The sequence below is a fragment of the Danio rerio genome, chromosome 22, assembly GCF_049306965.1.
Source record: "Danio rerio strain Tuebingen ecotype United States chromosome 22, GRCz12tu, whole genome shotgun sequence".
Lineage (NCBI taxonomy): Eukaryota > Metazoa > Chordata > Actinopteri > Cypriniformes > Danionidae > Danio > Danio rerio.
The window spans coordinates 21,176,771-21,192,598 of NC_133197.1; the positions used below are offsets into that span (position 1 = coordinate 21,176,771).

The window sequence follows — 15,828 nt, forward strand, 5'->3', positions numbered from 1 at the left end:
AACTGTCGTGACATTACAAAATTGCCACGTTTAAGATCTGATTTCTTCATAAATCAGTGATCTTCAATGCCTGACTGATATATGATATGAAGTGGGTCTCAAACCAGACAAGAAGCACTGCATTAAATTTCATTTTCTCACACCAAGCTTTTAAAATATGGAAAATTACAATGGAATTTCTGCGCTATCCCCCTGCTCCCGACGTTGCTTGCGTTCAAACAGTCTTCCACCCCATTTTACGCTTGAACAACTAAATGAATGCTGAAATTTATTTAACTGATTGTATTTTAATTACATTACAACACCAATGCTGTAAAAGAAACCTTATGAAATTGGAAATAGTCACATAAACCTTTCAACGGAAGTTCATTGTTGGCTGAAAAACACTAGATGTGCATATAGCCTGTTCCATTTCCTTTTATTAATATTTGGAACCAGTTTATCAGGAAGTAACAATTTTGTCCTCTTTGACTCATTGGATGGAGATGGTGCTTTAGTCTCAAACGTTTTATGTGATAGTTCAGATGTGCGCAATATCACTAGTTTACATATTTGGATGGAATTGGTTACCTCCACAATCCAAAGAGATGCGCTATAGGTGAATTAAATAAGCTGAATTGGCCTTAGTGTGTGAATGAGTGTGTATGGATGTTTCCCAGTGCTGGGTTGCAGCTGGAAGGGCATCCGCTGTGTAAAGCATTTGCTGGATAAGTTGGCGGTTCATTCTGCTGTGGCGACCCCTGATAAATAAAAGGTCTAAGCAGAAGGCGAATGAATGATTGTCATGTCTAACACTACTGCACTACCACACAATCTGTACTTCAATGAAGGTGGGGGTAGACCTCCAAAATATTTTACCCAACCTAAAACACCCCCCCCCCCCCAAAAAAACGATCAGGGATTACCCTCTATTAGCATCCCTAACCGCAAACTCTTCTACTCAAGCATATGTCGCGCCGTCGGTGTGGGGGAGGGACTCTTTCTCTAAGTTCCAGTGACCCTTTTGAACGCATTAGTGACTAACTGCCAAATGGATGTTCCTCTACACCTTCGTCAAAGCACTTTCCCTGTCCCAGAAGAGTCCGACTGCAGTAATACCTCTTACCCAGCCCACCCCCACCAGCCGTGATGCGGTTACTACCGTCAATCTCCTCACACTTCGCAGTAATTACCTTCTCCAGCACGGTTATTATGCTGTCTTTTCCAGAACTACCAAGAACAAGCTGTCTTGCTGAAATTATATGTTTAGTATTTATCTGTAATTATGCTAAAGAAGCGTATGTGACTCTGAGGGCCAGTTTTGTGCTGTTAAACCATCCTTTTGTGTTTGCATGTGATTGAAAGAGGGAGAAAAAACAACATACTAAACGATACACTCTGTTGCCAATAAAAATTAGATTCATATTTCCACGAAGTAGCCATGACCTCTGGGAAATGAAGACTGATTGAGTGTACTAATGAGAGTGTCTCTTGTTTTTATTGCAGTACATGGGCTGCATTGAGGTCCTCAAATCCATGAGATCGTTGGACTTCAGCACCAGGACGCAAGTCACAAGGTAAAGTGGGATTTGGATTTGGGCTGACTTAGATATACACAAATAATAAAAGAGGTTCACACATCTCATGATTTAACTGTTTTAGTTCGGAGTTTATTGATTTTCCTTCTTTATTTATTTGTTTATTTAAAAAAAAAATATATATATATATATTTTTTTTTTTTTATTGTTGTTTGCCTTTGATTGTGGCCTTTAATATTATTGTATTTAGTTTTGCTTTGCTTTGCTCTGATAATTTTATTTAATTTCTGAAAATTGTCCATGTTATAAAACAATCTGTATATTAATCTAATTAATCTTCATCTGTGTATAATTTATTTAAAATTTCATTTTAAAAGTCCAAAAATTTAGATCATAAAGTCGCCATCTTTTTTCATATTTTTCTAAAAGTTTTTGAGTTTTAGCATTAAATATTTAAAAAGATAATGACGCATGGATTCTTCACCCTTTTGATTTTTTTTGTTTTTGTTTTGTTTTGCATTGATGCTTATTTTATTTATATTTTAGTTTGCTCTATTTTAGAAAACGTTTTGGTCTCCCATGTATCTGATGATTTATTAATTCTGAGCTTAAATACTTTAGTTTTATTTGTTTGTAATATTCTGTGCCTTTTATTGTTTTGCTTTTCTCAGTGTATTATTTCATTTTTTAATTTCTGCTTGTTTGTTTGTTCTGGAAACTTTTTTGTATCGTTTTCATGTTGTTGTTTTGTTTTTGTTTGTCTGTTTTTCAGATTGTATCTTTGGTTATTAGTTATTTTGTTTTTGTTTTGCTTTTGTGTTGTTTTGGTTTGCTGTGTTGTTCTTTTGTTTTGCTGATGTATTCCCATTATTGAATCCCCAGTGCCTTATAATGTTTTGTTTTGTTGTTTTTTTGTTTTTGTTTTGTTTTGTGTTTTTTGTTTTGTTTTGTTTTTTTGTTTTGTTTTGTGTTTTTTTTGTTTTGTTTTGTTGTTCTGTTTTTTTGTTTAGTTTAGTTTAGTTTAGTTTTGTTTTGTTTCAATTTAGTTTTTACTGAGCTGAAAACATTTATGCTTTTAGATTTGAATAATTACATTTTTTTTTTACTTTGGTTGCAAATTGTCCTTGAGAAATGATAGACATGACTTCATTGACGTTCATTACATAATTAAACACACCAAACAGAAGCAACCAATGATCTGCACATTTATATGTCAGCTGGCTTGCATTAACCCCAACAGGCGCATATTTATTTATATACGTTCAAGCATGTGCGTTCTTGTAGATGGAGTGACAGGACGGACACTAGTGGAGTCCCTCTCCCTGCCCTCACTCATCGATCAGCAGTAACCCGAACCCCGCGGCCCACAATGGCCTAAAGTGGCGAGATGGAGCCATGTATTATTAACGACTCCCACTAATGACTATGGAGGTCTTCTGGGGCCTGAGATGATGCAGATTGCATGGGGAGGAGTCCGGCTGATAAACACGGAGGACTGGAGGAGGGAGCGATTGTTTGTTTGTCTGTTATGACATTAAAATGGTTATAATGGGAGTGCTTGGAAGCAGCCTGCATATTTAGCCAGAATCTATTTCGCCGCAGGAACGAACGGCTTGTAAATCAGCTGATTTTTGTGGTGCTGCAGGAGAAGAAGGATTGTGGGTGGGCTTTTGTCGTTTATCATTGTCATATATTGTGGCCTACAGGCAATTTCTATAGAATGCAGAAAAGGAAGAAGTGCACACCACAATGCAAGAGCCAAATATACACTGGATGAGTCAAAATGATAGACTTTTGCTTTAAAGTACGTAAAGATCATGTCCCATGAGGACATTTTATACATTTTCTACTGCAAATCTATAACAACTTAATTTTTGATTAGTCATATACTCTGCTAGGAACTTAATTAGTTCAATTTTATAGGCAATTTTCTCAACATTTAGATTTGTTTTCTCCAATAATATATTAATGTTAAAATATAATAATGTAATATAATATTTTTTTCTCTTGTTTGCCAATAATTGTCATATAATAATAATCTCAAACAACTATTGTCCCATCCTAACAAACCATACATTAATGTAAATCATATTTATGTAGCTTTAAGAAGATGTAAAATCTAAATGTTGACAAACTGACCACTGATTTTATGGTCCATGGTTGCTCATGACTAAAATATACTTTAATATATGTTAAATACATCAAATATATATATATATATATATATTTTTTTTTTTAATAGTATTTTAGGGACAAAAACAAACAAACAAACAAACAAACAAACAATCCAAAAACATTTCTATCCTCAACAATTGCATTGTAAAACATAGCAAAAATGGAAATTTAGCTTGTCTACAACTTTGTTAAATGTTTGTTATTGGTTTTATACATTTTAGACATCAAATAATTTCTTCAAATATTATATTTAAGTTCTTTCTTAAGCAAATAACCAAGCAAATGCATTCTATATGCTCTAAAATGGCACACCAATAGTAATATATTTTATTATATATTTATACACAGTATATGTGTTCAAATGTTTTGGGTATCCTTCCACAAGCTTCCCACAATAGTTTGAAGGAATTTTGGCCCATTCCTCCTCACAGAATTGGTGTAACTGAGTCATTGTTTGATTGATTGATTTGTTGGCTGTCTTGCACGCACAAGCTTTTTCAACTCTGCCCACAAATTATCTACAGGATTGAGTTCAGGGCTTTGTGATGGCCACTCCAAAACATTCACTCTGTTGTCTTTAAAGCACATTTTAACTAATTTGGCAGTATGCTTAGGGTCATGGTCTGTTTGGAAGACTCATTTGTGGCCAAGTTTTATTTTCCTGGTTGATGTCTTGAGATGTTGCTTCAGTATCTCTACATAAAGTCTTTCTTAATGATGCCATCTACGGTGTGAAATGGACCAGTCCCTCCTGCAGCAAAACAGCTCCACAATATGATGCTGCCGCCCCCATACTTTACAGTTGGGATGGGGTTTCTAGGCTTGTAAGCTTTCCCCCTTGTCTTCCAAATGTAACACTGATCATTATGGCCAAACAGTTCAATCTTAGTTCCATCAGACTACAGGATATGTCTCCAAAATGTATTCTTTTTCCCAGTGTAATTCAGCAATTTGTAATCTGGCTATTCTGTTGATTCTAGCTTGTTAATTTTCCCATGTTGTCACAAAAGGAAGCAGTGTATTCGAGGTGAATTTCAACAATTAACTCAAATGTTGTCAATTAGCCAATAAGAAACTTCCAAAACCTTGACACCCTCATCTGAGCTTTTTCACAGGCATAATAATCTTATTCTATGTAAACTTGACTTTCAAGAAAAAATATAACAATTTCTCAAAAAATATATCTCCCATTATTTTGCTATTAAGTGTAACAGAAACAAATTTGATAATCCTAACTTACCTAAAAAAGAAAAAGTTTAGTCACATTAACATCTGACTTGGGCAAAGCAGTAGCAGAGTAGGTAGTGCTGTCGCCTCACAGCAAGAAGGTCGCTGGGTCGCTGGTTTGAGCCTCGGCTCAGGTGGCGTTTCTGTGTGGAGTTTGCATGTTTTCCCTGCGTTTGCATGGGTTTTCTCTGGGTGCTCTGGTTTCCCCCACAGTCCAAAGACATGTGGTACAGGTGAATTGGGTAGGCTAAATTGTCCGTAGTGTATGAGTGTGTGTGTGAATGTGTGTTTGGATGTTTCTCAGAGATGGGTTGCGGCTGGAAGGGCATCCACTGGGTAAGAACTTGCTGAATAAGTGGTTCATTCTGCTGTGGTGATCCCGGATTAATAAAGGGACTAAGCCGACAAGAAAATGAATGAATGAATGAATGGATAACATCTGACTTTTAAAAAAAATGGTTACGTGCCTTCTTATACAGTGTATGTAAACTTATGGTTTTAACTGAAAATACTCTATTTATTATTAAGTATTTTCTGATTTTACTATACAAAAAATGCAGAAAATATGTTTGTGTAAATATATTTTTTGTCAATTTTGGACATATATTTAAAATGGCAACTTGAAAATGGCTACATAGGTAACACATTGATGCAAACTGTGTGTATCCTTTGACATTTATTGAGGCAAAAATTCCTAAAAAGTCCTTCGCTGGGACAGTTGGCACTTATACAATATTAATGGGTTATTTGATAGCGCAGCGGTCTTTCAAAGACACTCAGTTCACTGTTGACCTCGCAACCCATGATGCCCCCTCTGACAAATGCTTCACTGACATCGATATGGTTTCATAAGTGACACTCTTTTAGGTTTGTTTTAATAGACCTGTTAAAACATCACTACTGATTTCGATCATACTTAGGGTTGGTGGATTTTCAAAAGCCAGTTTTGGTCTGGTCCAGCAGAGATCGTTTTGTTTTGTTGTGAATTTTTTCGATTATTTGTTTGATTTATTTATTCAGTTTCTGTTGCTGGTTTTGAGATTGTTTCCTTTGTTAAAATGAGTTGATTTTGTTTTATTTAGTTACTCAATTTTTGTTACTGATTTTGAGATTGTGTCCCCTATTAAAAGTAGTTGTTTTGTTTAGTTTAGTTTAGTTTAGTTTAGTTGTTTTGCTTTGTTTCATTTCGTTTGTTTTATTTTGTTTAGCATTGCTTTGCTTTGCTTTGTTTTATTTATTTACTCGATTTTCGTAATTGATTTTGAGATTGTTTAATTTATTTGTCTCAAGTTGTTGTTTTTTTTCCTTGATTATTTAGTTTATTTATTTATTGAATTTAGTTTGTTTTTGAGATTGTGTCCTCTATTAAAATAATTTCTTGATTTATTAGACTTGAGTTGGTTTTCTTTTGTTTTGTTCATTCATTCATTTTCTTTTCAGCTTAGTCCCTTTATTAATCTGGGGTCGCCACAGCAGAATTACCTGCAAACTTATCCAGCATATGTTTTACGGCTGCCCTTCCAGCCGCAACCCATCACAGGGAAACACCCATACACACTCATTCACACACTCACATGAACTACAGGCAATTTAGCCTACCCAATTCACCTATGCCACATGTCTTTGAACGTGCTACCCACTGTGCCACCACGTCGCCCTCTTTTGTTTTGTGTTTGTTTAAATTATTTAATAATTATTTTATTCATTCTATTTTTGTAGCTGTATGATTTAAGATTGTGTCCTCTGTTGAAATGATTTCTTGATTTATTTGACTCCAGTTGTTTTCTGTTTGGTTTTTGCTTTGTTTTGTTTGTTTCATTTAAATTTTCTTGATTATTTATTTTATTTATTTACACAATTTTTGTTGCTGATTTAAAAATTTTGCTTTATTAAAAATTAGTTGTTTTTGGTTTTGCTTTGCTTTGTTTACTTGATTTTTGTTGCCGATTTTGTACTCTATTAAAATAATTTCTTGATTCAAATTTCTTGAATCAATTTCTTGATACAAATTTTTTTTTTTTTTTCAATTTTCTTAATTATTTCGTTTATTTAATTTTTGTTGCTGCGTGATTTCTTTTTTTACTGGACTTGAGTTGTTTTTGTTTCGTTTTGTTTAAATTTTCTAGATTATATAGTTTGTTTATTTAATCAATTTATGTTTCTAATTTTGCGATTATGTCTTCTATTAAAATGATTTCTTGATTTATTTGTCTCAAGTTGTTTTTTGTTTGTTTTATTTCAGTTGTGATTATTTTGTTTGTTTATTTATTTATTCAATTTTTGTCACTGATTTTTAGATTGTGTCCTCTATTAAAAAAAGGATGTGTTTCAAGAGTTCACACTTAGCTGATGATTTACAAAGCTTATTTGGCATGCTGTCCCGGGAGAGAGCCCCGAGCTCAAGGGCTCCTCGAGCCCGGGGCTTCCTCCCGTTGGCAGAGCAAGAAGGGAGCCTGAGCTCGGTGGATCTCAGAACTCCCCTGCCGCTGTAGCTAAGGGAACGTAAGGAATTAGACAAGCTTGATTGTTAAGTATGTTGAATGTCTTTGGATGGTGGGAGGAAACCGGAGAGCCCGGGGAAAACCCACGCGGACACGGGAAGGACATACAAACTCCCCACAGAAACACTCACCGGTCCTATCGAACTAGGACTGGCAGTATTCTTGCTGTGTGGTTCACAGTGCTAACCACTGGACCCCCGTGCCGCCCAATTGCAGGTAAAGGAGGAGAATAGGGGAGGAGGGGGGTTTTCTTCCAAACGAAGATAAAGTGAACTGAAAACTTAGACTATTTATGGTGCCTTAGGGCTCATATGATTGGAAGATTAGTGATTAGCAAATACGAGACTGGACGTGATAAATCATAAGCACGTGATCCTCTCGAAATTAGTTTATGAATAAACTTCACTTTGTTTTGTTTTGCTTTGCTGTGTTTACTAAATTTTTGTTGCTGATTTTGAGGTTGTGTCTGCTATTAAAATGATTTCTTGAGTTATTAGATTCAAGTTGTTTTGTTTAATTTTTTAAAAAATATTTGCTTTACCTACTAAATATTTGTTGCTGCATGATTTGAGATTGTGTCCTGTATCAAAATGATTTCTTGATTTACTAAACTCGACTTTTGTTTTGTTTGTTTCGTTTTGATTTTGATTATTTTGTTTATTTATTTATTTATTCAATTTTTTTTGCTGATTTTGAGATTGTGTCCTCTATTTAAAAGATTTCTTGATTTATTCAACTCAAGTTATTTTTTCTTGTTCTTTGCTTTGTTTGTTTCGTTTCAATTTTGATTCTTTTACTTATTGATTAATTTTCTGTTGTTGATTTTGAGATTGTGTCCTCTATTAAAAAGATTTATTGATTTATTAAACTCGATTTGTTTTTATTTGATTGTATTTTGGTTAAGCATTACTTTCCAGCACATTATTTTGTACAAACACATAGGGCAATACATCTTTAAATTCTTACTCTTTTTTGTTTTTTCACAGGGAAGCCATCAACAGGTTGTGTGAATCTGTACCTGGAGGAAAAACTGCCTGGAAGAAGAAAGTAAGGGAGCAAATTGTCCAAGTTGTCAGAATCAATTGCTCAACAATGCAAATTACTAATCAAAGATCGAGATTTGACATATTTACAGTAGGAAATATACAGAACATTGCTTTATATTGTGTTGATTTTTAGTATTTAAGTAAAATTTAATAATTTGACTCATACAATGTATTTTTGGCTGGTTTTTGGGGTCCAGGGCCACACATCTAATAAGCGTACAGTATCGCCAATTAAATAACTTGTTTTACTTCTCAATTTAGACAACAAACAAAACCCTTCAGTCCATCATGGGCAAAAGTAACCTGCGCTTTGCTGGAATGAGCATTGGCGTCAACATCTCCATTGATGGCTTGAGTCTCCTCGTCCCCACAACACGGCAGGTCAGCTGATTCACACAGGAAATCCCATTATATCAGTGCTATTTTAAACGAAACGCACTCAACCAGAGCATCTGTCATTTCTGCAATTTGTTTGCATTCGTAAAAAGTATATGTTTTTATTTTGTCCAGATGAACAGTTGTTGTGAATGAATGTAAATATTTGGTTTCATGCATGGGAATTTGGCTACACGTATACATTGTGGGTATTTTTGTTTGCGTGAATTATTATTAAGACTAATTTAGCTCCATAATTAAGTGGCCATTAAGTGTATGAATAGTTTTAATTGTATGAATAGTAAGACTAAAGTTTGCTAAAATTTCCAAAACAGAGCATTAAGCTGATATGTATTTCGATTTATTTGAGTTTATTAGTTTAATTCAAAGAGTCGGGCTTTCAGATAAAAATTGAGACACTGTTTGTAACATAGCTGCAAAAAATAAAGATATTTTCTCTTAAAACAAAGAGTCTGCTCTGAATTTCTTATTTTGTTTCTTCATGCAGACATCACAGCATCTCACTTTCGTCTGTTTTTATCTAGGTGATTGCCCATCATCCCATGCAGTCCATATCTTTCGCCTCAGGTGGAGATTCGGTGAGGCCTCTGAAAAATACTTCATTTTTAACCCTGCTTCTTTCAGCTTTTACAATTCTAACAAACAAAAACTGATTTTTAGTCATTTTGTGTTTCAGGATACACCTGATTACGTCGCCTATGTAGCCAAAGACCCCGTCAACCAAAGAGGTATATTTATTATTTATTTGTATATATTTTTAATAAGGTTTATTTGTGTTTTTATATATTATTTAATGATTTTTTGTTAAGTTTTTGCACATATTGTATGCATAGTATTCATTGAAATATGCCCTAAAGCATATATAATTGCAGTAGCATGTTGAACTGTGGTGCTTGTTTGGAAAATATGGGTTTGATTCCAGCATTTTTCATTCATTTCATTTTTATGGATTGGTTTCTGACAAAATGACAAATGTTACCTTCTAGCTTGTCACATTTTGGAGTGCTGCGACGGTCTTGCCCAAAATGTGATCAGCACCATTGGCCAGGCCTTCGAACTGCAGTTCAAACAGTACCTTCACAGTCCACCCAAAGCCATTCCCGCCATGGATAGGTGAGATTTACATAATTTCCCATAAGCTATGTTAATGTAATACAGCCGAAAGCAGTGGTAGTTCCTTCATTAATTCACTTGCATTCATCTTTTAAAGGTGACCTATAAAGAAAATTGGGATATTACCTAAACTGTAAAAAAAATCTTGGTAGCCTTCAATTTTTAAGCTGAATCCAATTAACCTTATGAGTCCATTGAACTTATATTCTGTTAAAGTGACTTAAAACAGCTTGCACAACTTATAAAATTAAGTTAGAACAGGATTAACTTAGTTTAATAAGTTACAATGAATTAAAAACATGCTGTCATGACTAATCAACATGGAAATGGCCATACCTGAGTCTCAGACACCACTGTTTTAAAACCATGGTGTACATCAAAACACAAAGCAGACAGTTACGCTACTCACCAGCCATGTCCTCATCATTTGCATGTACTTTAGATGGTTCATCTGGCTGTGTCATCGGGAGAAAACAGACTTATATGTAGCTCTGGGATCATTAATATGCATGCCTAGGGCATGTGTGCTTTTCCACCCCAAGTTACTTTTAACTCACTATGTTTGTGGGACTTTTATTTTGAAAACAAGAGGCTAAGATACTTTACTATGCGTTACTGAGAAGTAATTGCACAAGACATGTTCAAGCTCATGCAAAATTCACAAATTATATTTTTATTCAGCTTTGAGGAGGCATAAGGTATGTTTAATTGTATCTTTCATTAATTTATTTTGTTAATTGTGTAATTTGATGCAAAATTTTGCCTTAAAGGGGGGTGTAAAGAAGCCTTTAATATCAATAGTTGGGGACAAAATACAATAGAAGTCTCTTTTGTATTCAGCAGCAAAAGAAACTGAATCAGATTTGACGAATGTTATGTTTTTTGGGTGAACTATTCTTTGAATTCATTAAAACGCTTATTGTTTTGTACTATAGTTCATCCACACAAGTAATATTCATTTATTTATGCAGACTATTGATTTGTTTCAGACATCACTGCATCTCTGATAAGTGAGATTCACATGATTTCCCATAAACCGTATTGTTTGTTGATGTATCGCAGCTTGAAAGCAACGCCTTTCTCATTTCACCTGGAGTCAACATTGAGCTTCAGTTATGAACCTTTTTCAGAAGGTTGAAACAAGATACACACGGCTTGTGTTTCATACAGCCATCCTGTTTTGATGCCCGACAGTTATTTAAAGCTAAATTCATTTAGGGGCTCTCAGAAACCGCGAGACTGCTCAGTGTCACATCAGTAATGGATAATTTCTTTTATTTTGTTCTGTTTTATATCATTGCTGGTACGTATGCAATCGCTCCCATTCTCCATCCTTGTCCAAGCTGGATTTCGATTTGCACTGGCAAGGGCACTATAGACCAGGGGTGGCCAACCCTGTTCCTGGAGAGCCACCTTCCTGCAGATTTTAGTTGCTACCCATATCAAACACACCTGAACCAATTAATTAGGACCTGAACACCATGTGATAATTACAGGCAGGTGTGTTTAATATGGGTTGCAACTGAAATCTGCAGGAAGGTGGCTCTCCAGGAACAGGGTTGGCCACCCCTGCTATAGACAGTCGGTTGTGTGCCTCTAGAGTTTAAAGAAGTGAGGTTTACTCGTACTGTTCTAAAAGCTGGCCTCCTTTAAACTCCTTACCATCTAAACAAGTGTTTCCCAACCCTGTTCCTTAAGGCACACCAACAGTACACATGTTCAGAATCTCTCTAATTAAACACACCTGGATCAATTCATCAGAACACTAGAAGAGGCTCCAAAACCTAAAGTTAATGGGTCAGATATGGGAGACATCCAATATATGTACTGTCGGTGTGCCTCCAGGAACAGGGTTGGGAAACACTCCTCTAAACCACACTCCTATCCACGTCACGGCACCAAACACTACAAGCATTATCCAATCCTCCGTTTTTATTTATTTTATTGGGATGAGACCTAATGATTTGTCATGTTAAATATTGTAAAGTATAACTCCAGCTGTAGTTTAACTGTAGTTTTGGACGAACAAAGCTACTGTAAAATCTGTGTAGAATGACTTTAATTAAAATCACTTGATTTCTATCACAAACTGTGTTATTGTAACCCTGCCGGTCCTACGCCACCCAACCTGTTCCAAGCTGGTTTTGAACTGGCGACCTTCCGCATGGGAGTCCATGGCCACTAGCATCTGTCTAGAGAAGTGAGGGTTACCTGCACAGCACTTACTAGCTGGCCTCCATTACACTCACCCCCCTAAACCTCCCTCCCATCCGGGTCATGGCACCAATGTAACCCCGCCGGTTCTACGCCACTCAACCCGCTCCAAGCTGGTATCAAACAGAGGACCTACCGCATGAGAATCAGTTGCTCTACCAAGGAGGCTAAAGACCATGGCCTCTAGCGTCTGTCGCTAGAGCACCTTCAGAGGTCAGAGGAGTAAGGTTTACCTGCACAGCACTTAATAGCTGGCCTCCGTTACACTATATTGACCAGACATACACAAAAGCAACAAAAAATATTAGGTGTAATGGCTCAACTAAAATAGAAATTCCAAAATTTCCACTTGTTACAAAACTGTTTGAGTTTCTTTATTGTGTTAAACATTAAAAGAAGTTATTCTGAATATTGTTGAAAACCTATTGACTTCCATAGATTTTTTTCCTACTATAGTAATCAATGGTTCTCTTATTTAAAATATATTTTCAAAAACACAAAGAAAGAAACTCATGAATAAAAATAAACTTGGAAGGTGAGTAAATGGTGTTTTTAAAATTATTTTTGGGTGAATTAAATGATATATATCCCTAGACAATAGGCATGGGACGAAAACTGGTTTCAAGGCTTTCCATCGTCTGGAAAAGTCAAGGTTTTAAAACTGCAAAGATTTTCTGTTATATTGTTTCTAAGGTACATGCAAGAGTTTTTAATACTTTTTTATGTATTGTAAATAAATCTGTGTTATTGAAACTAATAAAGACAGCAGAACTCAGTGATTTATTTAAATTATTTAGTCTGACATATTTACTGTTCCAAAATATTTTGTTTCCTAAAATATATTGTGTTTAATGGGGAAAAGTTGTTTTTTACTGGAACATTAAAAATGATATATTTTAGAGCAGTTATAACAATACCGTCAAGGTTATCATAGGCCTACTGTCAGAAAGTTATACCAGCCCATGTCTAATAGATACACTTTTATTGATATATTTCAGCATTTAGGACACTTTTCAATTGATATGTAATGTGTTTATATGCAGTCATGCTGAATATCCTAATATATTGTCTAGAAATATAAGAACAGAAGAGTCAGCATGGGGTGAAGACGAGGAGTCATCCGAGCACGATTACTACAACAGCATCCCTGGAAAGGAGCCTCCTGTTGGGGGAGTGGTAGACTCGAGGCTCAGGCCTCCTGCGGGCCTACTGGGCCACGTTCACACACACCCACAGAGCAAAACATCACAGGTAAAACTGACTTCAACATGGAGAAACATTATTGATGACGCCTTGTGTTATTAACAATATAAACTTTATAGATTATAGAGAGAATTGGAATTTATAAATGAACTATCGGTGAGTGGTATTAGCATAATGCTAACTAAGACAACCAGATAGCTTTTGGTGAATACAGCACATTCTTTTAAGGAAATGCTTTTTTTTTTCACAATTTGATCTCTCACATCGTATTAAAATCTCTATAACTAAATTTATCAAAAAAGATCATTTATAAATAAGATAAATGTAAAATTAATATAAATATTATTAATATAAAGCACTCCCTGCTGAAAAATCCAGCTTAAACCAGCCTAAGCTGGTTGGCTGGTTTTAGCTGGTCAACCAGGCTGGTTATAGAGGGGTTTTGGCCACTTCCAGGCTGGTTTCCAGCCATTTCCAGCCTGGTCTTAGCTGGTCAGGCTGGAAAATGACCAGCTAAATCCAGCTAAAACCAGCTTGAACAGCCTAGCCAGGCTGGGAGCCCAGCCAAAACCAGCTATGTCCAGCTAAAACAGTTTGGTCAAGCTGGTTTTACCCGGATGTAGCTGGTCATTTTCCAGCCTGACCAGCTAAGACCAGGCTGGAAATGGCTGGAAACCAGCCTGGAAGTGGCCAATACCCCTCTAAAACCAGCCTGGTCGACCAGCTAAAACCAGCCAACCAGCCTAGGCTGGTTTAAGCTGGATTTTTTAGCAGGGCTGTTCATATATTAAATTCTGTTCCAAAACTTCTGTTTTAGAAAATATATTTTATACATGAATGCATTCATTTTCTTTTCCGCTTAGTCTCTTTATTAATCCGGATGCCCTTCCAGCTGCAACCCATCCATATTGTGTATATATATAGAAACTAGAATAAATAAGAATGAGAAATATCCTTTGACCTTACCTCAGAACTGTGTTTATTATTTTAGATGGGGTCACCGGCTAAAAGAGACGCAAACAGCCTTCCTGCCACCCACTTGTGTTATGAAGTGCACTGGGACACAGAGAATAACAGAAGCTCAAGTGAGACTCCTGCTGGATAAATGACATTATTATATTACTCCTGTTGATTTTTAAGCCACAGAGTCCATCATTCCAGATTTCTCTTCTAAATGCAATGTCATTTAACAAGGTTTTGTATCGGTTCGTTCAGCAGGTTTGACTTCTGATGGTTACTTGCGAGCAGATGGTCATCCTCCAGGCAGTCGTGATTACGAGGAGCATCTGTACGTAAACACTCAAAATCTGGACAACCTGGAGGCCTCAGTGGTTGGGCGCAGACCTGAGAGCCCCAAGAAGGACATTTTTGACATGAGTAAGTCTACTATGAAGTAGACATTTAAATACATCTTTTTTTCCCACAAATGTCACAATTGAATAATTAATGCACACATGAACTGGAAGTATTCAGTATGTTGGTGTATTTGAAGCAGAAGATTGAGTAGGGGACTTGGCTTTCTTTTTGCTCATCATACACTTGTAGCAAACTACCGGAAAGAGGGCGCAGTTAAAATTATTGTAGTTGAAGCTGTCTAAATGGTCAGAGTTTGATTGAAGATTACCAAGACAAACTTTTTCCAGTGGATTAACTTCACCTAAATAATAACAATGTGCGCTGCATTGTAAACCTAAATTTCACACAAACTTTAAGCTTATAAAAGGATGAATATTCAAATATTTGTTTCTTTATTCATTATTTAATGATTAACTCGTGGCAGTGCTGTTTATTGATCTTTACTTTGAAGTATATTTGGTTAATTTAATATTAGTGGGGGTATGAGGGTATAGGGGGCGATTACTGCCAAAGTAATTCAAGACAAATCAAACATAATAAACTGATTTCCGTCACACATTCCAATTTAGTTTGTGTCCTCAGTATTTATAATTGATTCACTCCAGTTATGACCAGCAAAGTGACATTTAGCCAGCAGTGTTTGTTATTCAAACATTTATTTGAGATTGAATATTTGACTATACGTGCACACTCCAGCTACAAATGGCTGAAATGGATGCATCAAGTTATGCTATAGGGCGGTTGAATTCTTGATTCTGATTGGCTGCGTCTGAAACCGCATACTTCCATACTATATAGTACACTAAAATCAGTATGCGAGCCGAGTAGTATGTCTTAATTTATAGAATTTGAAAATCTGTATGCAAGAAATTACTTACTACTTCCGGTGAGATTCTGAAGTGCACATTCCATGCACGCTGCGCTATCCCATGATGCTCCGCGAGAGAATTCATGAATGGGAGTGAAGCGACGCAATTGACGCAGATAAGTCACGTGACCATGACAAAATGGCGGATGTAGTATGTCCGAATTCCATTTATACTTTTCACATTTATACTGTATAGATTGTACTTTTCTAAC

The 15,828-nt window shown here is 35.8% G+C and overlaps 1 protein-coding gene across 16 annotated transcripts in view; it reads left to right on the top strand.

Moving 5' to 3' along the window:
* Positions 1–15,828, top strand: part of shc2 (SHC (Src homology 2 domain containing) transforming protein 2) — a 45,497-nt gene that overhangs the window by 23,519 nt on the left and 6,150 nt on the right. For 8 of the 16 annotated variants that reach the window (XM_073936603.1, XM_073936604.1, XM_073936605.1 and 5 more), the window contains 9 exons: positions 1,486–1,556; positions 8,407–8,467; positions 8,728–8,847; positions 9,387–9,440; positions 9,539–9,590; positions 9,849–9,975; positions 13,263–13,440; positions 14,384–14,477; positions 14,611–14,769. In XM_073936603.1, coding sequence (XP_073792704.1) covers positions 1,486–1,556; positions 8,407–8,467; positions 8,728–8,847; positions 9,387–9,440; positions 9,539–9,590; positions 9,849–9,975; positions 13,263–13,440; positions 14,384–14,477; positions 14,611–14,769 — 916 coding nt within the window. 16 annotated transcript variants of the gene reach the window in all.